A 22,082-nucleotide genomic window follows, 5' to 3' on the forward strand; every position below is an offset into this window, starting at 1 on the left:
CTGTACATCCCGCCGTTGATGATCGGTGTGCATAAATATAAATAGATACATATGTATGAACATAGGTGTGTATATGTGTGTACCCACGTACATTGTAGATATTGAATATAAAGCAAATACATACGGTGAATAATGGCAAATGCAATTTATAAATATGATTCTTATTATTAATATGTATTAAATTTACCAATTTACCATTTATGTGAATATACAAAAATTAATATACAACAAACAAAATGTTCAAAAGAAAGAAAGGAAAACTGCCATTCGATGCGGGAAAACCTGGAAATGAGAGGACCAAAAGAAAACAATAGATTGGGGACCTTTTCGGGATTTGCTTTGATCTTTATTAGAAAATTATTGCGAGTCTCACTATTTAGAATGTTGTATCCTTACTCATAGCGTACGTAAATCATACTTAAAAACATCTTTACATGACTACAGGCTTTCGATCGATAGATAGATAAATAATTATGATTCGTTAGGCTCTACAAAATTGTCCTGAAAAAAAACTTGATCTTTCCTCTAAGGACAGGAATATGACTGCGCTTTGCCACGGAAGGGTGGGCTGGGGGTGGGGGACTCAATTGAATTGATTGGTTTTCTAATTCATCGTAACCGAAATGGGGAAAAGTAGTTAGGTATGAAAGACGCTCCAGCATTCGCAAGCGCACCAGATCGGGGAGGCCGGAAAGGAAGGGGCTTTCAGCCTATAGACTCACTCCATAGTGAGATCGTGGATCATGGGGTTCCGGATCCCACTGTGAAGGCTGCTCGTTATTAATAGGAACACAAAGTCAAATATGTACATGCATACATACATATATGTGCATGATCCCCATATATGTGTATATCTAAAGATGTGTGTATCTATATATGTTTTGAACTAAGATTTAAAGGGTGGTCCCAATAGACAGAGAGACTGACGGACTGGAGATGCGTGGTAAGGATCAGTGAACGGGGTCAGAGTCGAGGGCTAAAGATAGTTATAGATGAGAGAAATAGAAATTCACCTCGTATGTCTCAAGCCTAATAAAGTTCTACGCGAGTCTCTCTTCCGGGATCAGAGAATGGTGGATCGTTGGTCGTAGATTGCAGAGTATGTTCTGTTCATAGCGCATATATTCAATATATATTCAGCGACGCGCTGCCTTGTCTGTCGTGAAGAAACATTTATGTGGGAGAGGTGTGGCATAGAAGTTACCTGGTTGGTTCTTCTTTCTATCTATATATATATATATATCTAGATATATATATATATCTTTCTCTCTATTGACCACAGATCCACATCCAAAGCCAGATCCAGAGTATTCCGAAGGTTCCGGCTCCTGGAATGTTTGAGAAGGAGTTGTGTGAATCGAGGTGAGCATTTGATCAGCGATTGATAATAAGGGTTGTAGATTGGAAAATTGGATTGGAGACATGATCGATCTGTTATATATTTAAATATATTTATATTTATATATATATATATATATATATATATATACATATATATATATGTATATCAAGTTCGTGTATATGTATATATATACGTATATGTGCGCGTGTGTGTGTGTGTCGGGACGGACACAAAAAGATGCAACTCTGAAGCTATTGGGTACGGTATGAGGGGCAAGATCAAATCTGATGGTTCTTTTCTGATCACGCACACACACACATTGGTATACATACATACACAATATGTACATACACTTGTGCACTTGGATGTCTTTTGCAATTATTTACTTTTCAAGAGCATTAGCATTTGGTATTATTATATTATCGAGGTCTGGGGTCAGTCACAATTTACCTGTGGATGAGTGTGGGGGAAAACTTGAGCATACGATACATACATACATATGTATATACGATTACATATGTATATGTATGTATATGGCACTCTGGATATGGTACACATAAAGGATGTTTGCTTTCCCTTTTTCCTGCTCTGTTTCTGTCTCTGTCGCTGTCGCTCTGCACTGTTCGCTTTCTCCCTCTGCCTACCATCGCACGCATTCGGGCACGACGCTTTATTGATTCATTAGATTTTCATTTTCATTTGCATTTGATTGGATTGGGTTTGATTTGATGTGATTCGTCAGTGCAATTACCTCGTGTTTTGGTGTTCTTCTAACGATCCCACCCTTTTTGAGGGAATACTTTTCTTAGGGATGATTGGGAGTATAAGTATCTGGAACCATGGGCCGGATTGATGGGGCTCTTAGATTAGTTGCACTCTTTGGGATGGAGAGCACAAACACAACGGCATTAAGGGAAGAACAAATATGAAGCATCAGGTGCTAAGTATGTATACATAAGCCGGCAAGCCGAAGTAATCTCTCGAGTACCCTTTCCAAATGGATGTGAACATGCGATAATAAGTAATCGGATGGAATGGAATAGAATCGAATGGTATTGCACCCTATCAACGGGTTCTGGTTCGGGCTCGGGTTCTGTTTCGGTTCGAATGCGTTCAGGAAAGGGCATCAAGGGCACACATGAATGTCCACAAATGTTCGGTCTCTCATTAATCTGCTTGTGCGTCTCCTGCTCCCAGGAAGGGGACTACGACTACATACCTCCGAGGGACGACGACCCACACAATGCTCCATATTCAGTTCTATCACATGCAATACGATTCTCTATATATATATATATACATATATATATTATATATATATATATATATATATGTATGTATTTATTTATACATAACATATGTACATTCATATGTGTGTGCGTGTGTTTGCGGTGGAGTGGAGTGGGGATTGCATGATATGCGTGGGTGGGTAGGTGTGTGGATCTGTATCTGTTGGGTTAGTTAAGCGCAAAATAGAGATAACGGAATGGCTTAGTAAATACCTGTTTCAGTTACGGCTATGGTTTCGGCCAAAAATCAGCCAAACATCCCAAATACTTGATGTACTTTATGTATCTGTCCGCTGAGCACTCTTTCTGTCACATACAAGGCATAGAGATTACACCTATTGTCCGCTACAAACAGATGCCCTCTCAACTAACTAACTAAATCCTTAAACTGTTCTCTTTCAGAAATCAGTTAAACATAGTCCCCGTTTTTGAACCCATGATATTTGGATATGGAATTGTCCGCCAAAGATTTATCTGAGTGTATCAAAAGGTATCAATGGTTAAATTTATTCTGTTTATGTACGATCTGATAAGTATATGATCAACATTACCAACCTCTGTCAATATAAATTATTCGTAGGTATAGAGTTCAGACTGGAAGGAAGTACATATAAAATCTACATATATACAAAATATTCATTACTCAAGTGTCTCTCTATTTCTATATATGTAAATATGTATGTACATGCATACATAGTTTTGTAGTTTTATGTATGATCAAACTAGGAATGTTCCTCTCTGGACAATTTTATCTGTAATTCAATATTGAATGAACAAATGTATAAGGATATACGGATAGCTTAAGTATAATCTCCATCCGTTTCTGTACAATTCCCAATTCCCATTTGATCAACAGTGAAAATAGTGAGTCTATCGATTGGGACAGCTCAGGAAATTCTCGTCTCTATCTTTTCGAAATCTATACTGAAAATACAAGCTCAGTTCGGTATTTGTCTTCACAATTCAGCACATCATACAAAAGGCTAACCCTACACTCTCCATAGAGACTTCCTATAGTGCTCAAGGCCCCTTCTTCTACATTTCTCTGCGGGGTATTCAGAGTGGGGAAATGTTGTGTGATTGTATTCCGTCCGTCTGCGCGATCTGTGTTTCTGGTTCTGGTTCTGGTTCAGGTTCAGTTTCACAATGGAGGGTTGAGAGGTACAAGTTATTTTGGTATGCGTACACAGGAATCATTTATATTTAAACAATATAGAGCTTGTGGTATGTTTACGGTGTAAAGTGATAAAGTACGGTATGGTACGGTACGGTGCGGTACGGTGGGTGACTCACCTTATTGACCTTGCTCTGGCAAGGATCTTATCTCTCCTGCCAGCTGCACTCTCATTCACTCTGAATCTGTTTCTTTTTTTTACTGTTCTGATACATATTACTTGAAATTTTGTTAATTATTTTTGGAGTACCTCGATGGTGTTGTTTGTTCTTCGGTTTCAGTTTCTCTTTCGGATTGGGTTGCGGTTGCAGCAGCGATGAGGAAGGGACGATGACTCGGGCACATTGCCAGGTGCTTGTTGTGGATGCGTGGATACGTTGGGTACATTGGGTTAGCTACAAGGATCGCGGATATGGCTGAGTTCGTGTTGCTTCGGCTTCTGGCCTAGAGTTTCAGCTTAAGCGCTAGCCATCTTATCGTTTTTGGTCTCTAGTAGCGACTGCGGCTGCGACTGCGAGCGTGCCGTTCGCGGCTCTCTTGTCGATAGTGGCTATGACTGTGGTTGTGTTGTCTGCTCCGGTTGTTGTTGTTGCTATTGCTGCCGTTGCGCGAGTATGTGTGGCCGTGGTGCGACTTGTGGTGATCTGAAAACAATTCGATATTCAGTTTTGCCAGCCAGCACAAATAAAAATACATAGAGCAAGCTCCACTACGACTTAAACTCTGCTCGAGCCAGAGTGGGAACCGCCCGCTTACTTACGATGTCGTCTGTCTGAGGTCTGGCGGCTCTGCACATAGTCACGACTGCGCTCCCGATATTCGCGCGGCTCGCTGATTGACAGCCATCGGGAAAAAAAAAAAAAAAGAGACAGAACAGAATAATGATTAGCTCTATAGCAAGTTGAACAGTCAGAGCTGAATCTGGTTACCGTCTATTGTCGTATGAGTTAAAGCGCTGGCCCCGACCCTCGCGCCGTCTTCGTTCCTCCTGCTCGCGTTCCTGCTCGCGCTCCTGGTCGCGCTCCTTCTGCCGCTCGTCGTTGATTTCGGCCACCGCGTTGCGCACCTTAGAGTATCCCAGGTGTTGCTTGCCCATCAGATGGTCTTCAATTCGCTGCTGAGCATCGCCCACAATAAGAAAGGCACCGCAGATCTCGCACACCTTCATTTGCTTCTCGGGCAGGGCTTCGTGTGACCAATTTGACTGAGACTTGTTGTCTGTATTGTCCGACTTCTCCTCCCCATCTGCTCCTGATCCAGGGCCTGCTTTACATCCAGTGCTTCCTGGGTCCACTTCGGTTGGGGAGGCTGCTGCTGGTGCCACTACTGCTGCTTCGCCGGCCAAATCAATGGAGGCTGGGTTTATTGTTGTAGTTGGAGTTGGGGCTTGTGTGCTGTCGTGGATGACTGGGACATCGCAGAAGCTTGTCTTTGGACTGTGTATGGGATCGTCCGCACTGGACGGGTCCGGGGCGATCATCTTGCTGCTTGCCTTGCGGCTGGCATCGTACTGCTGCAGAAGCTGCTCCTTCTCTTCTTTGACCTCCTCGCAGAGCGTCATCAGATCCTGGGCCTGGTCAACGTCACCGCGGATACCAGCCTCTTCGGCTTCCGCCAGCAGCTTGTTAATGCGGGCATTCAGGGTGTTCAACTGGTCCTGATGCTTGCTCAATTGCAGCGTCGGTGGCGGGTGATCTCGCTGCATTAGTTGCAGACGCTGCTTACCCTTCTGAATCTTCCGGTCCACGTCGTGTAGCATCACGTTGCAGAAGCGAAGAAACTCATCCTCGTACTGGCGCTTCCGTGCCGGACGCGCCTCCTCGTACAGGTGCTTGGCCTCCTCGTCGTGAATGCGGGCGCACGGACCGAGATCGGCCCGTGTGTTGATGAAGAGATCGTGCGGGCAGAACTTCACGTTGTAAAACTGACAAAACTGCAATTTGGGCATATGTAGAAGGAAGAAGTTTGCAAGGTCAGGCAGCCCCACCAAATACATATCGTATATATGTATACATATGTGAGGGGACGACTGGATATGATATTGTAGCCAGAAGCATAGAAGAACAGCCATAACACGAATGCGAGTGGATATTCTCATGGCGCTGGCAGCGCATACTCACCTCTGGATCCTCCCAGTTCACCTTGAGTCCTGCCTCCGATGGATGCAGGTTCCGATTGCGGCCCATTAGCTCATCGAGCATTTGTCTGGCAGCGTCCACCATTTTCGGTATCTTCGCTGGCGGCAGACAGGGCCAATGGTTGTGGGGTTGTAGGCGGGGAGGGGGCGGGTGGCGTCCAAATAGTTTAAGTACTTGGGTCAGGTAATCTGTCCTCCGTTTCAAATGGACCGAAAGATGTGATCTTCCCTCGCGCTGCACAATATAACCAAGTTTTTATCGAAGAATCAATAAATTTGACGTCTGACCCTCAAAATATACCAAAATATACTGTCTCATTTTATAAATATACCGTAAATATTCTCACGAATTCAAGTTATATTATACAAATTTTCCGTTTTTGATATTCCGTTGAATATTTCTAGCTAGATAGAATCCACAGCCCTGCCTACATAATTTTATCCGATTAATGAATCAATTTTCTACTTGATTGACTTATTTTAAATACTTGATTTTATTGGATTTTGTCTTACAAAAGGTTTTAGCGAAAAAGGTCCAACAAATAAAACTTAATACCACTCAAGAGAAAAATCGTTCCTATTGCTCAATTTTGATATTCTGTTGAATAATACTGGCTAACTAAGACCCTTAGCTCTGCTTAAATATTTTTAAGCCATTGATGAAGACAAGAATTTGACGCCTCCGTGAGTCTGGCCCTCAGTGTGGCAGCCTCGTGAGCGGCCAACAGCACATTTCGTGCGCGTAACAGCACGCAAGTGGCGGCGCTGCCACCCCTTGCGTATGTCAAAACGAGCCAAACGCAATTGTCAAAAAACGGCGCCAAAATTGGCAAAAACTCGCAGCGGCTGTAAACAGTATTGATCATAGCATCGAAGTTTATCGCATCGTTTTAATTTGGTTTATCTTGGATTATTGAGAGTTACAGGGCTAAGTTTTCAGTAGAACCATGGATGTTGCAGATGCACAAATCGGTCAGTTACGCGTCAAAGATGATGTGGGAATACGCACCCAGAAGCTCTTTCAAGACTTCCTCGAGGAGTTCAAGGAGAATGGCGAAATCAAGTACACTCGTCCCGCCGCAAATCTCGAGTCGCCCGATCGCTGCACCCTTGAGGTGAGCTTTGAGGATGTGGAGAAGTACGACCAGAACCTAGCCACGGCTATCATCGAGGAGTACTACCACGTCTACCCGTTCCTCTGCCAGTCGGTCTCCAACTACGTGAAGGATCGCATTGGCCTCAAAACAAACAAGGACTGCTATGTGGCCTTCACGGAGGTGCCGACTCGTCACAAGGTGCGTGATCTGACTACTTCGAAGATCGGCACCCTTATCCGCATCTCCGGTCAAGTGGTGCGAACGCATCCCGTCCACCCGGAGCTCGTCTCGGGCACCTTCATGTGCCTGGACTGCCAAACTGAAATCCGTAACGTGGAGCAGCAGTTCAAATTCACCAATCCCACCATCTGCCGAAATCCCGTGTGCTCTAACCGCCGCCGTTTCATGCTCGATGTAGAGAAGAGCCTGTTTCTCGACTTTCAAAAGATCCGTATCCAGGAGACACAGGCGGAGCTTCCCCGCGGCTGCATTCCGCGTGCAGTTGAGATTATTTTGCGCTCAGAACTGGTGGAGACCGTCCAGGCTGGCGATCGCTACGATTTCACCGGCACTCTCATCGTGGTACCCGATGTCAGTGTGCTGGCAATGCCTGGAACCAGAGCCGAGTCCGGCTCCCGCCACAAGCCCGGCGAGGGCATGGAGGGAGTCACCGGATTGAAGGCCCTAGGTATGCGCGAGCTCAACTATCGCATGGCCTTCCTGGCCTGCAGCGTCCAGGCAACCACTGCGCGCTTCGGCGGCACAGATCTTCCCATGTCTGAGGTCACCGCCGAGGACATGAAGAAGCAGATGACGGACGCCGAGTGGCATAAGATCTACGAGATGTCCAAGGATCGCAACCTGTACCAGAACCTCATCACCTGCCTCTTCCCCTCCATTTACGGCAACGACGAAGTGAAGCGGGGAATTTTGCTGCAGCTGTTCGGGGGCGTAGCCAAGACCACAATAGAGAAGACCTCGCTCCGTGGCGACGTCAACGTCTGCATTGTCGGCGATCCCAGCACGGCCAAGTCGCAGTTCCTCAAGCAGGTGTCGGACTTCTCGCCACGCGCCATTTACACTTCGGGGAAGGCCTCATCGGCGGCAGGTCTCACGGCCGCGGTGGTGCGCGACGAAGAAAGCTTCGACTTTGTGATCGAGGCGGGCGCCCTGATGTTGGCCGACAACGGCATCTGTTGCATCGACGAATTTGACAAGATGGACCTGCGCGACCAGGTGGCCATACATGAGGCCATGGAGCAGCAGACGATCTCGATTGCCCGCGCCGGAGTCCGGGCCACACTGAATGCCCGCACATCGATCCTGGCCGCTGCCAATCCTATCAATGGCCGCTACGACCGTTCCAAGAGTCTACAGCAGAACATCCAGCTGTCGGCTCCGATCATGTCTCGCTTTGATTTGTTCTTCATTCTGGTCGACGAGTGTAACGAGGTGGTGGACTATGCCATTGCTCGGAAGATTGTGGACCTCCACTCGAACATAGAAGAATCGGTAGAGCGGGCATACAGCCGCGAGGAGGTACTGCGCTACGTGACCTTCGCTCGCCAGTTCAAGCCGATCATCGGCCAGGAGGCCGGCAAAATGCTGGTGGAGAACTACGGCCATCTGCGCCAGCGTGATACGGGCACCGCCGGCCGTAGCACCTGGCGTATCACCGTCCGCCAGCTGGAGTCTATGATCCGGCTGAGCGAAGCCATGGCCAAGCTGGAGTGCTCGAATCGTGTGCTGGAGCGACACGTCAAGGAGGCCTTCCGTTTGCTGAACAAGTCTATTATCCGCGTGGAGCAGCCCGACATCCACTTGGACGATGACGATGATCTGGACGTGGACGATGGCATTCAGGATGATATTGACATGGAGAACAACGGGTCTGCGGCCAACACTGAAACCGACACCTTAGACACTTCGGGCGCCAGCACTGTCCAGAAGAAGAAGTTTACCCTCTCTTTCGAGGACTATAAGAACCTATCCACCATGCTGGTGCTACACATGCGTGGCGAAGAAGCCCGCTGCGAGGTTGAGGGCAGCGATTCTGGCATGAAGCGTAGTGATGTAGTCACCTGGTACCTGGAACAGGTCGCCGACCAGATCGAGTCAGAGGACGAGCTCATCTCGCGTAAGAACCTCATCGAAAAGTTGATCGATCGCCTCATCTACCACGACCAGGTAATCATTCCCCTTAAGACATCCAACCTGTCCAGGATCAAAGGGCCGGCAGAGGAGCAAGTGGACAATGATCCCCTTCTAGTGGTCCATCCCAACTACGTCGTCGATTAATTCTCTCCACAAACATCCATTATACTCCTATCTAGTTTTTAGGATTGTGTTTTCTCTTTCGTGTTTGAAAGTTTTTTTGGACCCATTCCTTATATATGGATTTATCTAGCTCTGTAAGTTATTCTGAAAAACACTGTTAAGTTTAGCTCTAAGTTTTCATGATGTCATCGATCATCACTGATCGTCCTGGGTCATACAGCGTGGTCTAATTAAAAACCAACTTTTGAATTTTTGTTTCTGCCTAATAAACGTTCACCGACAATTAATATTCGATCGCATCGTTAATTTCCATGGAAACATGCGTACTCGTACATTCGTACTCCGATAGGTTTTTCAGTTTAATTTTACAGATGCATGGATAAATTGTCTAAGAAGTAGAAAGGACTAAGCACCGCAAAGCCGGCGATCGGATGAGTAGATCTCCCAAACAGTTACTTCTCAAAGGTGTAGTGCTTGACACCATCACCAGGGTATTGCTTGGCTGCCACAGGACGATACATTTTCTTGTCCTCCAGCCAGTAGTAGAGGGCCAGGCAGCCGGACATGACACCCACAAAGCTCAAGACGTAGTACGAGGTGCTATAGCGCGGCTTCTCGGCCTGTGAGTAGCGGTCTTCGCTATACAAGTCATGATCCGCCGAGATCTGGAAAAGGAAAAAGGGAAATATATAGATTTTATCAATGTTTTCATGTTACTGTGACTACTCACGGGCTCGTGGAGGTTGCGTTTGTGCTCGGGATAATCCCAGGGATAGTAGCTATCCTTATTCTCCACACCTAGGCCGCCGCCAACCTTCGGATAGTCGCCATAGCCCAAACCATCGTCGGCATAGGGCTTGTACTCTTCGGGCAGAAGATAATACTTCTTAGCGGCTGCCTCGCGCTCCTTCTCTGTCTTTGGGAAGGGGGCTGGCTTGTAGTCCTTGTTCCATCCAGCCACTAATGCAATGAGAACGGATATAAGGCTGTAGTCTTTTACAGCATTCTAACGTTACGTAAACAAAACAGAATGCCGAACCCACAGATGGTCATATTTATCGGCCCACGGAAAACTTACTGCTGCGAACCACCTGGCTGGCCAGAGCAGGATTGGCCACACACAATTTCCGTGCCAAGAACACAGACTTCACAAACGTCAACATTGCGAGCTCGTTTAAAAAATTTTAAGTTTTTCTCTTTCCTACAGCGATTGAAACAGCAGACTCAGCTGTGCTGGTGATGGGATTCGTGCGATAGGTCTCTGCGTGCTGTAGATGAGCCCTTGCTGATATGCTCGTATGATCTTGTGTGGAATTGTTATCTAATTGGTTGGAGTGCAGCAACAGAGAAACGATAAATAATAATTTCTTTTGTTTTGTTATAACATTTTGGTACAAATTAACAATAATGTTAACCCTGTTTTAGTGATCGAATTTGAATGTTTAGTTTATGACATGCTTAATGTTTCTTGCATCGAAGTGCCCAGCTGAAAATTCAAAACTTAGACTGGAATACTGGCTTGGACTATTTTTATACCCGGTCCTCAAAGCGTTCATGGGTATATTAAATTCGAGGAAAAGTATATAACACGCAGAAGGAAGCTTTTTTTACCCCATATAGTATATATATTCTTGATCACCGAGCTAGATACACCGGATTTCATCCTGAAACAAGTATGTTTCACTGCTGCCAGTTGAGCATATTTCAGGCTAGATCTGGCATTTTAAAAATTCAAAAAAGCTTATAAGTTCTTGTGAACAAGAACTTTGTTCCGATTCTGCATTCTGTTCATTTTTTGTCAATTTTCATAGACAATAGCCGATGACATGGAAATAATGTTATGGGAAACAAAATTATTTATGTTATTTTTTGGCTGTATTTAGACTTAGCTTATTTATTTTCGGTTTTAGCCACTTTTGGTATATTTTTTTTTCGTATCTAGCTTATATTGACTCTGCAATTCTGGCAGCACTAGTATATTTTAAACTTTTAACTTGTCAACTTCTTATTTTTGAAGCCATAGCGTTTTAAAGATATATTGACATAATTTTTTATCTGGCCTCACTGCCATAACTTCAATTGTAGTCGGAATACGACCACAAAAGCGTAGAGAAGACATTCCTCATACAAAATGTAAACAAATTTACCCAAAGGAAATTTGATGGCGAAAAGTTCGCTTGCCTTTTCACACACCACAGTTCAAACGTATATACTTTTCCATAAATAAATTAAAAGCTTATTAGATTTAAAGAGTTATCATATCGATAGTCGCCAACACTATCGGCATATAACACCCGCGCACTGTTTTTTTGTTGTGGTTGGCTCATCCGAAGAAGCAGCAGCAACACCTGGGGAGGCGAAAGTGATAAAGAAGCGACCATATTTTAAAAAATATTAAACATTAACTATATTCGAAAAGATGGTTCTACCTTTACTACAGCGCTCCACACTTCGCGGCGTGCAACAGTTAGCCCAGCCATGGTCCGCAGCTGGCTTCAGCCTGAGAATGGTAAGGATCCGATGTGTTGACCCATTAGCATGTCATGCTGAATACCCGCTTATGTAATTTTGCTGGCCAAAAAGATGTCCATTAACCATAGTCAGCGCTGGTAGAGAGTAATCCGAAATTGTGGGTGGAAATCTGCCATCACAAAAAAAAAAAACTTAACAGCGTTTCGTAATCACCTCTGATAAAATTGAAGTTGCTCCCTCCAGAGCCTGGAATAATCGCACAAATGTAGAAGTTTGACGAAAACAATTTCCCAACTGGAAACGTTCTGCCACTTGTGGATTGCATATACTTTCAATCCTATAGAAGTGCAACAGTAGTGCTTATACTCCCATTTCAGTGCAGTCGGTCTAGGTCCCAATTTGAATAAATGCTGACAACCTTATGTAGTCAGTTCTGTTCTCTTGGGCTCCGATTGGCATATTGATTTTACCGACTAACAACTTTTTCGCTCTATGGCTCTTTCCACTGTTTCGCACGTGAAAATCAAAAAAAGATACAAGAACTAGTGAAACGAGTTATAGCCGAGAGAACAATTTTTCGCTGACAATTCTAGTTTCGGAAATTCAATACAATGCAAACCGGTTAATTTTATATTTGAAAGTAATCTAGTGGCGACACATGATATACCCTCGCTGTTCCATGTGTTCCACACGCGATAATCCTGATACCTGTAATTGATAATGGAGCACTTAAGCATAGTGCACACACGCACACACCCATACCCAAGCAAATATGTATAAGTAGATGCATGTGTGAATTTTATGAGCAAAAGTAAAGACTCAGCTGATTAGCAAAGCGCCCCAAAGCGCCCCATGCCGGGCAGAGTCCCCAATCGCCACCACCACCCGTCGAGCACCTCCCTTCTATTCCATGCCTGCGCACTGGTTGAGCGCGCGCTCTGTCTGAAATTTCGCGCTGCGACAAAGTTTTATGGTCCCACCTTATCTCCTCTCAGCCAGTAGGAACAACATATCAGCACCAGCAGCATCAGCAATCACAGCGGTTTATAATCCAGTGCTCACCATTTGAGTTAAGCAACTTATCTCCTTCATAATGGTCAGATCAGCCTGCCTTTCCTCAGAATTCATCCACTGTTACTGACGTCAGAGTACACTTGTATTCTTTCCACTCCTTCCAGGCCTCCCAGGAGTTCCGCGTGGAAAGCGACACGTTTGGAGAGCTAAAGGTGCCGGCGGACAAGTACTATGGCGCCCAAACGATGCGCTCTCAGATCAACTTCCCCATAGGCGGGACCACAGAGCGTATGCCGGTAGGTCTTAAACCTTCTCTCAGCCTTCTCTTTCATTGTTCCACTATAATTCTCTATACCACTTCACAGAAACCTGTGGTGCAGGCAATGGGCATCCTAAAGAAGGCCGCAGCCGAAGTGAACAAGGAATTCGGCCTGGACACCAAGGTGAGCGAGGCCATCTCCAAGGCCGCCGATGATGTGATTTCGGGCAAGCTCTACGACGACCACTTTCCCCTAGTGATCTGGCAGACAGGCTCCGGCACCCAGAGTAACATGAATGTCAACGAGGTGAGTCTCAAGGCCGATCTTTTTCCATTTGAAATGCCTATAGACTAGTGGTCTACACCAATACAATAACATTGTTCCGTTTGCTGGTGTGGGTACACAACAGGCAAAACGGATCAGCAGACAATGGAAAAATGTTATTTTAGTGGTCCCGACGACTGTCTTACACTGTAAGTCACGAAGTGACGGCCGTGGCCGTGCCCGTGCTTACCACTGCTATAGACCATGGATGATTTTTCTCCCGCAGGTGATCAGCAATCGCGCCATTGAGCTGCTGGGTGGCAAGCTGGGATCCAAGACTCCAGTGCATCCAAACGACCATGTGAACAAGTCGCAGAGCTCCAATGATACCTTTCCCACGGCTATCCACATCTCTGTGGCCTTGGAGCTGAACAACAACCTGAAGCCAGCCATCAAGACACTGCACGACGCGTTGGCCGCCAAGTCGAAAGAGTTCAAGGACATCATCAAGATCGGTCGCACCCACACCATGGACGCTGTCCCACTGACGCTCGGCCAGGAATTCAGCGGTTATGCCCAGCAGCTGGCCTACGCCCAAGAGCGCATCGACGCCTGCCTGCCGCGCGTCTATGAGTTGGCACTCGGCGGCACAGCCGTCGGCACTGGCCTTAACACCCGCAAGGGATTCGCCGAGAAGTGCGCCGCCAAGATCGCCCAGCTGACCAGCCTGCCCTTCGTGACGGCGCCCAACAAATTCGAGGCTCTGGCCGCCCGCGACGCCATGGTGGAGGTGCATGGGGTACTTAACACGATTGCCGTGAGCCTCATGAAGATTGCCAACGACATCCGATTCCTGGGCTCCGGTCCGCGCTGTGGCCTGGGGGAGCTCTCCCTGCCCGAAAACGAGCCCGGCAGTTCCATTATGCCTGGAAAGGTGAATCCCACGCAGTGCGAGTCCCTCACAATGTTGTCTGCCCAAGTCATGGGCAACCATGTGGCCGTAACAATCGGTGGTGCCAACGGACACTTCGAGCTGAATGTGTTCAAGCCCCTAATAGTGTCAAATGTGCTACGCTCTATTCGCCTGCTTTGTAAGTAGAAGATCTTTTTCCAATATTCTGCTAATGCGAGTACGATGTCCATCCATTTCAGCTGACGGCAGTCGCACCTTCACCGCCAATTGCGTGAACGGCATCCAGGCCAATCGCGACAACATTGCCAAGATCATGAACGAGTCCCTGATGTTGGTGACGGCCCTCAACCCGCACATCGGTTACGACAAGGCGGCCAAGATCGCTAAGACGGCGCACAAGAATGGAACAACCCTCAAGGAGGAGTCTATAAACTTGGGCTACCTCACCGAGCAGCAGTTCAACGACTGGGTAAAGCCCGAAGAGATGCTCGGACCCAAGTAGGCGCTGCTTGCAAGTGTCTAAAATTCGGGAATGCTTATCCGCTTGGCCAGTCGGAATATATCGGTTGTCGAGTTAACATTGAAATTTCTTGAAAAAAAATTGAGATTGTAAAAACTTAAAATGTCGCTTCTTTCCCGTATTCTGGTGGCCAGCAAGTCCTACTCCCGCGGCCTCAGGGTAACCGCGAGCATCTGTGGCAAGGACGTAGGTTCAAAAAAGAATTAATTGCGATTTGGTTAAGACTTGTTGGGATTTCAGGCAAAAAAGGGCAATTCCAAGGAGGGAAAGTTCCGGATGGAGAAGGACACCTTTGGGGAGCTAAAGGTGCCTGCCGAAATGTTGTTCGGCGCACAGACGATGCGCTCCAAGATCAACTTTCCCATTGGCGACATTGGCGAGCGCATGCCGGTAGCTATGACCACCCCAAACGAAGCCCTCCAGACCTCTACACCTAACCTTTCGTCTCTCGCCTTGGGCCGATCCACAGATGCCAGTGATTCAGGCCATGGGTATACTTAAGAAGGCCTGTGCTGAGGTAAACAAGGATTACGGCCTGGACGGCAAAATATCGGACGCCGTCTCCTGTGCTTGTGACGACGTAATCTCGGGAAAGTTCTACAAGCGAGGTCACTTCCCGCTGGTCATTTGGCAGACCGGCTCCGGCACCCAGACCAACATGAATACAAACGAGGTGACCACATATCATCTGTAGGCAGCGCCCTGATCAGCCATAACTTGCGCTCCTTGCCCCCGTAGGTCATCAGTAACGCAGCCATTAAGGCGATGGGCGGCGAGCTGGGTTCTAAGAAGCCAGTACATCCTAATGACCATGTAAACAAGTCGCAGAGCTCCAACGACACCTTTCCGGCTGCCATCCACATCAGCGTGGGGATGGAACTGAACGAGCGCCTCATACCATCGTTGACTCATTTGCGGGATGCTCTTAAGTGCAAGTCTGAGGACTTCAAGGACATCATCAAAATTGGGCGTACCCATCTGATGGACGCTGTGCCTCTGACCCTGGGTCAGGAGTTCAGCGGCTACGCCCAGCAGCTAAGCTATGGCTTGGACAGAATCAACGGCTGTCTGCCGCGCGTGTACGAGCTGGCCCTTGGCGGCACAGCTGTTGGCACTGGTCTCAATACACACAAGGGATTCGCCGAGAAGGTATCCAAGCGCATTGCCGACCTCACATGCCTTCCCTTCGTGAAGGCTCCGAACTTCTTCGAGGCTCTCGGCGCTCGAGATGCCATGGTAGAGGTGCACGGAGTACTTAACACGATTGCTGTCAGCTTGATGAAGATAGCCAATGATATCCGCCTGCTGGGCTCGGGTCCGCGCTGCGGTCTGGGCGAACTCATGCTGCCGGAGAATGAGCCGGGCAGCTCGATTATGCCTGGCAAGGTTAATCCCACTCAGTGCGAGTCCATTACCATGATCTGTGCCCAGGTTATGGGCAACCAGGTGGCTGTCTCCATCGGTGGTGCCACCGGACACTTTGAGCTGAATGTCTTCAAGCCGCTGATCGTGTCCAATGTTCTACGCTCCATACGTTTGCTGGGTAAATGAGGATTAGTGAGTACTAAGGAGGCCTCCAACTCATATGTACTCCGCTTTTGTTTGTAGCCGATGGAAGTAAGAATTTCAGCAAGAACTGCGTGGAGGGCATCAAACCGAACAATGAGCGCATTGCGAAGATCATGAACGAGTCCCTGATGTTAGTGACGGCTCTCAATCCACACATTGGCTATGACAAAGCGGCTGCAATTGCCAAGACTGCACATAAGAACGGAACCACCCTGAAGGAGGAGGCCATTAAGGCTGGCGTCACCGAGGAGCAGTTCAAGGAGTGGGTCGATCCGAAGAAGATGCTGGGCCCCAAATAGTTTTCATTTATTCACATTAAACTTATCCGTTAGCTCCAATAAAAGTCAATTGCAATCGATACTCGCCTTGTATCATCACTAAATCATTCATGGTCGATAGATAATGCAGCCCTGGTACTGCCAGCGACAGCTGTTTTGTAAGTTTTTCTTTGTTTTTCCTGCTTGGAGGAGATCCCAAATCCGACAGAATCTGGAAAAAAAAATAAAACCCAGTCTCTTCTGCATTGGCAGCAGCGTTTGTCCACCCTGTGCACCGATTCAATGACCGTGCTAGAACCGACTTTAGTGCTGGACTCGATTATCTAACGACAATATCGATGTATTAGGAATTTGGCTTTGACTTATTTGCTTTCGACCAGATTCACAGTGATTCGTGTACAAGTAGGCACAACAACAGATTTTTCAGGCAGGCAAGGGGATTCGGAAATTAACAGTCCAACTAAAAAGCAAATTCTATCTAGCACCACACCATAATTAAATTTCAAAAACCTGTTTCACCCCCAAGTTGATTACCTTTCCCAACCATTTTTCGTTATTGCAATTGGTTTATTTTACGACGCAAAAACAAAAAACACAACCACACTCACTCCAGACTGCAAAAACTGTTTGCAGACGAGCGATATCGATCACACACAACCTTTATATGGGCAGCAGTGCCACTACTACCGGACCCTAAATAAAATAAAACGAAAGGAAGGCAGTGTGGTGCTAGGAGGCAAACAGAAACACGGACGCCCACACCCCCGAAGGCGTAAAATAAAAGGTGAGCCCATACCAGTGGATATCAAATTTTCAACCGATCTCATACATTGCTGTTCGCAGTCAGTAATACGGCCGTAGGGAAAAATGTCTGTGAGACTGTTGACCGTGCGACTGATCAAACATGGTCGCTACATTCTGCGCAGCTACTGTCATCGTGAGATACACGCCAACATTTTGGAACCAAACCCCTTGAAAACACGCAGTAAGCGAGGCTTTCCCCTACCATCCTCCTCCGCCAATGTAGCCCGGGTAAGCCGAAGAGTACGGAGCGAACTTTCAAGCATAATGGCAACCCATTATATCCATTGCAGAATACACCGCAGCAGGTGGTCAGGTCAGCACCACCGCCGGCCAGTGTCTTGCCTCGCAATGGCGTCCCTCCCGCTGGGAGTGGACTGTTTCGCTTCGGGCAGCATGCACGCAAGCTTTTCATCGACAACATTTTGAGTCGCGTGACCACAAACTACTCTGAGGAGCTGCGCAAGCGAGCCACTCGTAAACTATTCTATGGAGACTCAGCTCCGTTCTTTGCTCTAATTGGAGTGAGCCTCGCCACCGGATCAGGGGTCCTCAGCAAGGAGGATGAGCTCGAGGGCGTTTGTTGGGAGATACGCGAGGCTGCAAGCCGTCTGCAGACTGCATGGAACAAGGACGATATTTCCGAGACCCTTAACAGCAACTTCACTATCGACGACCTCGAAGTAGGAGCGCCCATAGCCAAAGGTTGTGCGGCAGTTGTCTACGCGGCTAACTTCAAGAAAGGCCAAAATATACCGGTCTCAGATCTTGGCAATTCGGAAGTGCCCCAAATTACATCAGTGCATTCTGCAGCAAGTGCGACGACTACCTGGCGCCATGAGATGATGTCGCCACTACAAAATATGTCCCGGTTTGTGCATAACTTTGGCGGCTCTGTGGACAGCATCTTAACCTATAGCCAACCCTCGGCGGCGACCGATTTTGTGGGTGCTCTGAAGCGAGAACAGGAGCGCTTGTCCATCCCAGAGGATCACTCTCAGCCAGCAGACTTGTCCCCTGGCTACAATATGGTAAATCCCTACAATATGGTAAAAATATCTCGAATCTGACCTGCATTGAATCCTTTTAATCTTTTTCCACAACAGAGCCCACTGCTGGATACCAAACTGGAAAGCTCCATCAGCACCTATCCGCTGGCTCTCAAGATGATGTTCAACTACGACATCCAGAGCAACGCCCTGTCCATACTCCGCGCTATGTATAAGGAGACGGTACCGGCCCGCCAACGGCGCATGAACACGGCAGCTGAGGAGTGGGAGCGCCTGCTGCAGAGCCAGACACTTGTGCTGCCTCCGCACCCGAATATCGTGTGCATGTTCGGCTTCTTCTGCGACGAGGTGCGCAACTTTCCCGACGGTCATCTGCTTTACCCGATCGCCCAGCCACAACGGATTAATCCACAGGGCTATGGCCGGAACATGTCCCTGTATTTACTCATGAAGCGCTACGACCATAGCCTACGCGGCCTGCTCGATAACCAGGATTTGAGCACACGCACTCGCATCCTGCTGCTGGCGCAAATGCTGGAGGCTGTCACCCACCTCAACCGCCACGGGGTCGCCCATCGCGATCTAAAGTCTGACAATGTGCTTATCGAGCTTCAAGATGACGAGTCGCCCGTGCTGGTTCTATCCGACTTTGGCTGCTGCTTGGCGGATAAGGTCCATGGCCTGAGGCTGCCCTATGTTTCTCACGACGTCGACAAGGGCGGAAATGCTGCATTGATGGCGCCAGAGATTTTTAACATGATGCCGGGTCCGTTTGCGGTGCTAAACTATGGCAAAGCCGATCTGTGGGCCTGCGGTGCCCTGGCCTACGAGATTTTCGGTATGCGTAATCCTTTTTACTCAAGCAGCGGCGGCCTCGCACACGAGCGCGGGGAGCTCACGTACTCGCTTCGGAACAGCGACTACAAGCAGGAGCAGCTGCCGCCTATGTGCGATGCGTGCCCGCCGTTGCTCCAACATCTGGTCTACAACATCCTCAATCCCAACCCGTCGAAACGGGTCAGTCCGGACATTGCAGCGAACGTGGTCCAGCTCTTCCTTTGGGCGCCCTCGAACTGGCTCAAGGCCGGGGGCATGCCCAACAGTTCCGAGGTGAGTTTGTCTCGGTCTCTTGCTCAATCACTCAACCGGAAGTGATTATCGGTCTTTCTTCACTCTTGCAGATTCTACAATGGCTGCTGTCGCTCACCACGAAGATAATGTGTGAGGGACGCCCCTGCCTGGGCGCTGGAAGCATTAAGATGACCGGCGGCACCATTGGAGCCAGCACGAACGGACAGAGAGCCTACGTGGAGTATTTGCTGATCTGCAGCTTTCTGGCGCGCGCGCGCCTGCGTCGCATACGCGGAGCACTTAACTGGATCCAGAACGTGGTGGCCCCGTAGATGCCCCGCCCCGTACACAGATGTTTCGTTTACTTGTTACTCTGATAAAATCAAATGGAAAAGCGTGTGATACCTATATTTTACATATGTATTTATAAACAATTCGAAATTAACCGCACTACCACAAACTTTTCTACTGGTCGTCCATCCCCAAGGTGGTGATCAGGCCCATCAGGTCCTGGCTTTGGTTGAGAAACATTTTTATCTCGGTAAAGTTCTTTCGACGAGGACTCATGTCAATTAGGTTGATATGACCGCCATTGCACTGAACTGTCACAGATCGATTGCCGCCAAAATCGAACATATAGAGAGTCTTGCAGTCCGCGTCTCGTATGGGCATTAAGGTGCAGCCAAGGTTATGGAGGTTCTGCACTATGCAGGCGAAGGCGTCCTCCACATTTCTTTCTTTACCTGAGAAGCAGACAGTGGATATTGTATGGGGTTGATATGATAATGTTGTCCCTGGAACCTACCCAATGAATCTATGCGCATTTGGAGCGCTTGTTCTTCCAGCTGTGCTTCCTGATGATCTTTGCTCAGCTTCAAGTTGCGCTCGTTGAGGGCTGTGGCTGACTGTGGCCAGGACTTGGCTTGCTCAATGCTCTCGATGGTATCATCTACAAATTTTATAATATGCTGGTGGGCCCCTTGGACGCTGTTTAGCTCCTGCTTCAGAGATTTTGTGTTGATATCTTTCATTTTGAATTATCAGTGTTGGGTCGTTCATGAACGAACGATGAAAAAGGAACTATTCACTGGAGTGAACGGAATGAATAACTTCAGCATATCGATATTTTTTGCTCATGAATGAATATGATATTCCTCGATACTTATATACGGTATAGAATTAATAGCTTGCTAGCACCCTCAGCACTGAAAAAACAATTGTATCCGATACATTTTTGTATTCAGTTTTATTCAATACAAGTAAATTTTTAGGTACTCACTTGTATTATATTAGTTATAACATGTGTTTAAACAAAAAAGGAATAAATGGGATGAGATTGTCACGGAGGCACAATCAGTTCCTATCGATAAAAAAGCGATATTATCGAAATGTGAACACAATTAAAATTTATTTGTTTATTCCGTCTGGGAACAGCCAAGATCAAAGCTGCTCACGCACATTTTGTGATCATAGAAGGAGCAGGTGGCCATGTGCATTAGTCCATCGCCCTCGGATAGACTCGGATTCCAGTCTGCGCCATAACATATGCTCGAATGTTCGTCGTATGTGCCCAGCATCGTTACTGCCGAATTCTCCAGGTCGAGTTGAACGACACTAAAATTATTGTACATGCAGGCGGCCAGGATGATCTCCGCTCGATTGGGGTGCGGCTTGAGGCGCCAGATTCCACCCCCCAGATTCACTTCGGCCAGCGAGCGCTTCATCATGCGCGTGTCAAAGACACGCAGCTGTTCATCATAGCTGCCCGTGAGTAGTTGGTAATCATGCTTCGGATGGCTGAGCAGGCAGGTAACGCCTGCCTGGTGCGCCCTGTTCGTCCACACAAGCTGCTCCGTGCGCAAATCACGGGCCTGGAGGAGGCAATCGTCGCCACCACTGTACACGCGATGCGGTGTCCAGCGGTCAAAAACACAAGTCCAGGCCTCAAAGCTGTGTGCATTCCATGCGCTGAGGACGAACAGTTTTCCCTGCGGGGTGTAGCGCAAAAGGTTGATGTTTCCTTTCGAGTCCGAGACTACCAGCTGTAATTCATCTCCATCGCGTTGCCAGTCCAAGGCCAGGGCCAGTGGAGCCTCAGCAGTTGGCTCCGCAGCCGTCAGACCTAAGCACATCCGTCTTTGCAGTTGCTTTTCATCCGACAGCAGCTCGTAGATTTCTACCTCTCCCAAGGCGTTGGCTGTGGCCAGAAGTGGGCCACTGTCGATGCTCCATGCTGGTAACCACTTCATATCCAGAACTGCCGCCGTCTCAATACTCTGCACCCGCTCTAGTGCTCCGCTCCCTGTGTCAAAATGGTAGAGGTAAACGCGTCCCTTGCGGGGCCGGTTCTTGGTGGTGACTTCGTTCTCTTCCGCTTCAACCAGCTGGTAGGTTCCGCAAGCAAAGTAGGCATGGTGACCATCCTGAGCACACCACTCCACGGAATCTGCCGAGTAGTTTGTATCCACGCTGTGCAATGTTCTGAACCTAGCCATTTTAGAGCTGGCAAGACTTTGAATCGATTGCGATTTTCTTACGGCTATCGATAGACCCCATACACCCAGCATTTCAAAAATATGCATTTCTTATTATAT

The 22,082-nt window shown here is 47.6% G+C and overlaps 8 protein-coding genes across 11 annotated transcripts; 4 read left to right on the forward strand and 4 right to left on the reverse strand.

Moving 5' to 3' along the window:
• Positions 1–324: 324 nt before the first annotated feature.
• LOC4815706 (luc7-like protein 3) lies at positions 325–6,268 on the reverse strand. Of its 2 annotated transcripts, XR_004470771.1 has the most exons (5): positions 5,926–6,268; positions 4,735–5,738; positions 4,566–4,636; positions 3,925–4,449; positions 325–1,328 (listed from the first exon to the last, which is right to left on the reverse strand). XR_004470771.1 is itself a non-coding variant. In XM_033385546.1 (4 exons), exons 1-4 carry the CDS (start codon positions 6,025–6,027, stop codon positions 4,295–4,297), a joined length of 1,332 nt encoding a protein of 443 aa, XP_033241437.1. In that variant the 5' UTR covers positions 6,028–6,268; the 3' UTR covers positions 3,741–4,294. The 2 variants fall into 2 exon arrangements, 1 of the variants encoding a protein (XP_033241437.1); XM_033385546.1 differs by lacking the exon at positions 325–1,328 and having other exon boundaries at positions 3,741–4,449.
• A 458-nt stretch (positions 6,269–6,726) lies between these two features.
• On the forward strand, positions 6,727–9,605 carry Mcm6 (minichromosome maintenance 6). The gene has a single exon (XM_001355219.4). It carries the CDS (start codon positions 6,890–6,892, stop codon positions 9,335–9,337), a length of 2,448 nt encoding a protein of 815 aa, XP_001355255.1. The 5' UTR covers positions 6,727–6,889; the 3' UTR covers positions 9,338–9,605.
• A 41-nt stretch (positions 9,606–9,646) lies between these two features.
• ND-ASHI (NADH:ubiquinone oxidoreductase subunit ASHI) lies at positions 9,647–10,581 on the reverse strand. Its single transcript, XM_001355220.4, has 3 exons — positions 10,395–10,581; positions 10,047–10,276; positions 9,647–9,981 (listed from the first exon to the last, which is right to left on the reverse strand). The coding sequence occupies exons 1-3, from the start codon at positions 10,477–10,479 to the stop codon at positions 9,769–9,771; spliced, it is 528 nt and encodes a 175-aa protein (XP_001355256.1). The 5' UTR covers positions 10,480–10,581; the 3' UTR covers positions 9,647–9,768.
• A 1,042-nt stretch (positions 10,582–11,623) lies between these two features.
• Fum1 (Fumarase 1) lies at positions 11,624–14,862 on the forward strand. 2 transcript variants are annotated; one of them, XM_002133348.3, is made up of 5 exons: positions 11,624–11,825; positions 12,967–13,098; positions 13,168–13,368; positions 13,613–14,417; positions 14,479–14,862. In XM_002133348.3, the coding sequence occupies exons 1-5, from the start codon at positions 11,736–11,738 to the stop codon at positions 14,739–14,741; spliced, it is 1,491 nt and encodes a 496-aa protein (XP_002133384.1). In that variant the 5' UTR covers positions 11,624–11,735; the 3' UTR covers positions 14,742–14,862. The 2 variants fall into 2 exon arrangements, with proteins under 2 accessions (XP_002133384.1, XP_015040898.1); XM_015185412.2 differs by lacking the exon at positions 11,624–11,825 and adding an exon at positions 12,745–12,884.
• On the forward strand, positions 14,805–16,688 carry LOC4815973 (probable fumarate hydratase, mitochondrial). Its single transcript, XM_001355221.4, has 5 exons — positions 14,805–14,945; positions 15,000–15,149; positions 15,229–15,432; positions 15,498–16,302; positions 16,368–16,688. Exons 1-5 carry the CDS (start codon positions 14,862–14,864, stop codon positions 16,625–16,627), a joined length of 1,503 nt encoding a protein of 500 aa, XP_001355257.2. The 5' UTR covers positions 14,805–14,861; the 3' UTR covers positions 16,628–16,688.
• An 82-nt stretch (positions 16,689–16,770) lies between these two features.
• On the forward strand, positions 16,771–19,938 carry Pink1 (PTEN-induced putative kinase 1). Of its 2 annotated transcripts, none has more exons than XM_033385544.1 (5): positions 16,771–17,390; positions 17,450–17,638; positions 17,701–18,456; positions 18,514–19,527; positions 19,599–19,938. In XM_033385544.1, the coding sequence occupies exons 2-5, from the start codon at positions 17,474–17,476 to the stop codon at positions 19,818–19,820; spliced, it is 2,157 nt and encodes a 718-aa protein (XP_033241435.1). In that variant the 5' UTR covers positions 16,771–17,390; positions 17,450–17,473; the 3' UTR covers positions 19,821–19,938. The 2 variants fall into 2 exon arrangements, with proteins under 2 accessions (XP_033241435.1, XP_001355258.3); XM_001355222.4 differs by having other exon boundaries at positions 17,701–18,438; positions 19,599–19,933.
• On the reverse strand, positions 19,891–20,577 carry LOC6901847 (uncharacterized). The gene is made up of 2 exons (XM_002133349.3): positions 20,294–20,577; positions 19,891–20,231 (listed from the first exon to the last, which is right to left on the reverse strand). The coding sequence occupies exons 1-2, from the start codon at positions 20,517–20,519 to the stop codon at positions 19,954–19,956; spliced, it is 504 nt and encodes a 167-aa protein (XP_002133385.2). The 5' UTR covers positions 20,520–20,577; the 3' UTR covers positions 19,891–19,953.
• Positions 20,578–20,868: 291 nt separating this feature from the next.
• Positions 20,869–22,019, reverse strand: LOC4815990 (diphthine methyltransferase). The gene has a single exon (XM_001355223.3). The coding sequence runs from the start codon at positions 21,981–21,983 to the stop codon at positions 20,904–20,906; it is 1,080 nt and encodes a 359-aa protein (XP_001355259.3). The 5' UTR covers positions 21,984–22,019; the 3' UTR covers positions 20,869–20,903.
• Positions 22,020–22,082: the final 63 nt, after the last annotated feature.

The sequence above is a fragment of the Drosophila pseudoobscura genome, chromosome X (assembly GCF_009870125.1).
Source record: "Drosophila pseudoobscura strain MV-25-SWS-2005 chromosome X, UCI_Dpse_MV25, whole genome shotgun sequence".
Lineage (NCBI taxonomy): Eukaryota > Metazoa > Arthropoda > Insecta > Diptera > Drosophilidae > Drosophila > Drosophila pseudoobscura.

What these genes read in the sequence shown, in the direction of transcription:
- LOC4815706 (XM_033385546.1), bottom strand. Translation starts at nt 6,027, where the DNA reads ATGGTGGACGCTGCCAGACAAATGCTCGATGAGCTAATGGGCCGCAAT. An exon ending in TGAACTGGGAGGATCCAGAG is followed by an intron (nt 5,739 to 5,925) that starts GTGAGTATGCGC and finishes CCCAAATTGCAG; the next exon opens with TTTTGTCAGTTTTACAACGT. An exon ending in AACTCATACGACAATAGACG is followed by an intron (nt 4,637 to 4,734) that starts GTAACCAGATTC and finishes GCTGTCAATCAG; the next exon opens with CGAGCCGCGCGAATATCGGG.
- Mcm6 (XM_001355219.4), top strand. Translation starts at nt 6,890, where the DNA reads ATGGATGTTGCAGATGCACAAATCGGTCAGTTACGCGTCAAAGATGAT.
- ND-ASHI (XM_001355220.4), bottom strand. Translation starts at nt 10,479, where the DNA reads ATGTTGACGTTTGTGAAGTCTGTGTTCTTGGCACGGAAATTGTGTGTG. An exon ending in CAGCCAGGTGGTTCGCAGCA is followed by an intron (nt 10,277 to 10,394) that starts GTAAGTTTTCCG and finishes TCATTGCATTAG; the next exon opens with TGGCTGGATGGAACAAGGAC. An exon ending in AACGCAACCTCCACGAGCCC is followed by an intron (nt 9,982 to 10,046) that starts GTGAGTAGTCAC and finishes TTCCTTTTCCAG; the next exon opens with ATCTCGGCGGATCATGACTT.
- Fum1 (XM_002133348.3), top strand. Translation starts at nt 11,736, where the DNA reads ATGGTTCTACCTTTACTACAGCGCTCCACACTTCGCGGCGTGCAACAG. An exon ending in GGACCACAGAGCGTATGCCG is followed by an intron (nt 13,099 to 13,167) that starts GTAGGTCTTAAA and finishes ACCACTTCACAG; the next exon opens with AAACCTGTGGTGCAGGCAAT. An exon ending in ACGCTCTATTCGCCTGCTTT is followed by an intron (nt 14,418 to 14,478) that starts GTAAGTAGAAGA and finishes CATCCATTTCAG; the next exon opens with CTGACGGCAGTCGCACCTTC.
- LOC4815973 (XM_001355221.4), top strand. Translation starts at nt 14,862, where the DNA reads ATGTCGCTTCTTTCCCGTATTCTGGTGGCCAGCAAGTCCTACTCCCGC. An exon ending in ACATTGGCGAGCGCATGCCG is followed by an intron (nt 15,150 to 15,228) that starts GTAGCTATGACC and finishes GCCGATCCACAG; the next exon opens with ATGCCAGTGATTCAGGCCAT. An exon ending in ACGCTCCATACGTTTGCTGG is followed by an intron (nt 16,303 to 16,367) that starts GTAAATGAGGAT and finishes TTTTGTTTGTAG; the next exon opens with CCGATGGAAGTAAGAATTTC.
- Pink1 (XM_033385544.1), top strand. Translation starts at nt 17,474, where the DNA reads ATGTCTGTGAGACTGTTGACCGTGCGACTGATCAAACATGGTCGCTAC. An exon ending in TGGTAAATCCCTACAATATG is followed by an intron (nt 18,457 to 18,513) that starts GTAAAAATATCT and finishes TTTCCACAACAG; the next exon opens with AGCCCACTGCTGGATACCAA. An exon ending in GCATGCCCAACAGTTCCGAG is followed by an intron (nt 19,528 to 19,598) that starts GTGAGTTTGTCT and finishes TCACTCTTGCAG; the next exon opens with ATTCTACAATGGCTGCTGTC.
- LOC6901847 (XM_002133349.3), bottom strand. Translation starts at nt 20,519, where the DNA reads ATGAAAGATATCAACACAAAATCTCTGAAGCAGGAGCTAAACAGCGTC. An exon ending in AATGCGCATAGATTCATTGG is followed by an intron (nt 20,232 to 20,293) that starts GTAGGTTCCAGG and finishes TCTGCTTCTCAG; the next exon opens with GTAAAGAAAGAAATGTGGAG.
- LOC4815990 (XM_001355223.3), bottom strand. Translation starts at nt 21,983, where the DNA reads ATGGCTAGGTTCAGAACATTGCACAGCGTGGATACAAACTACTCGGCA.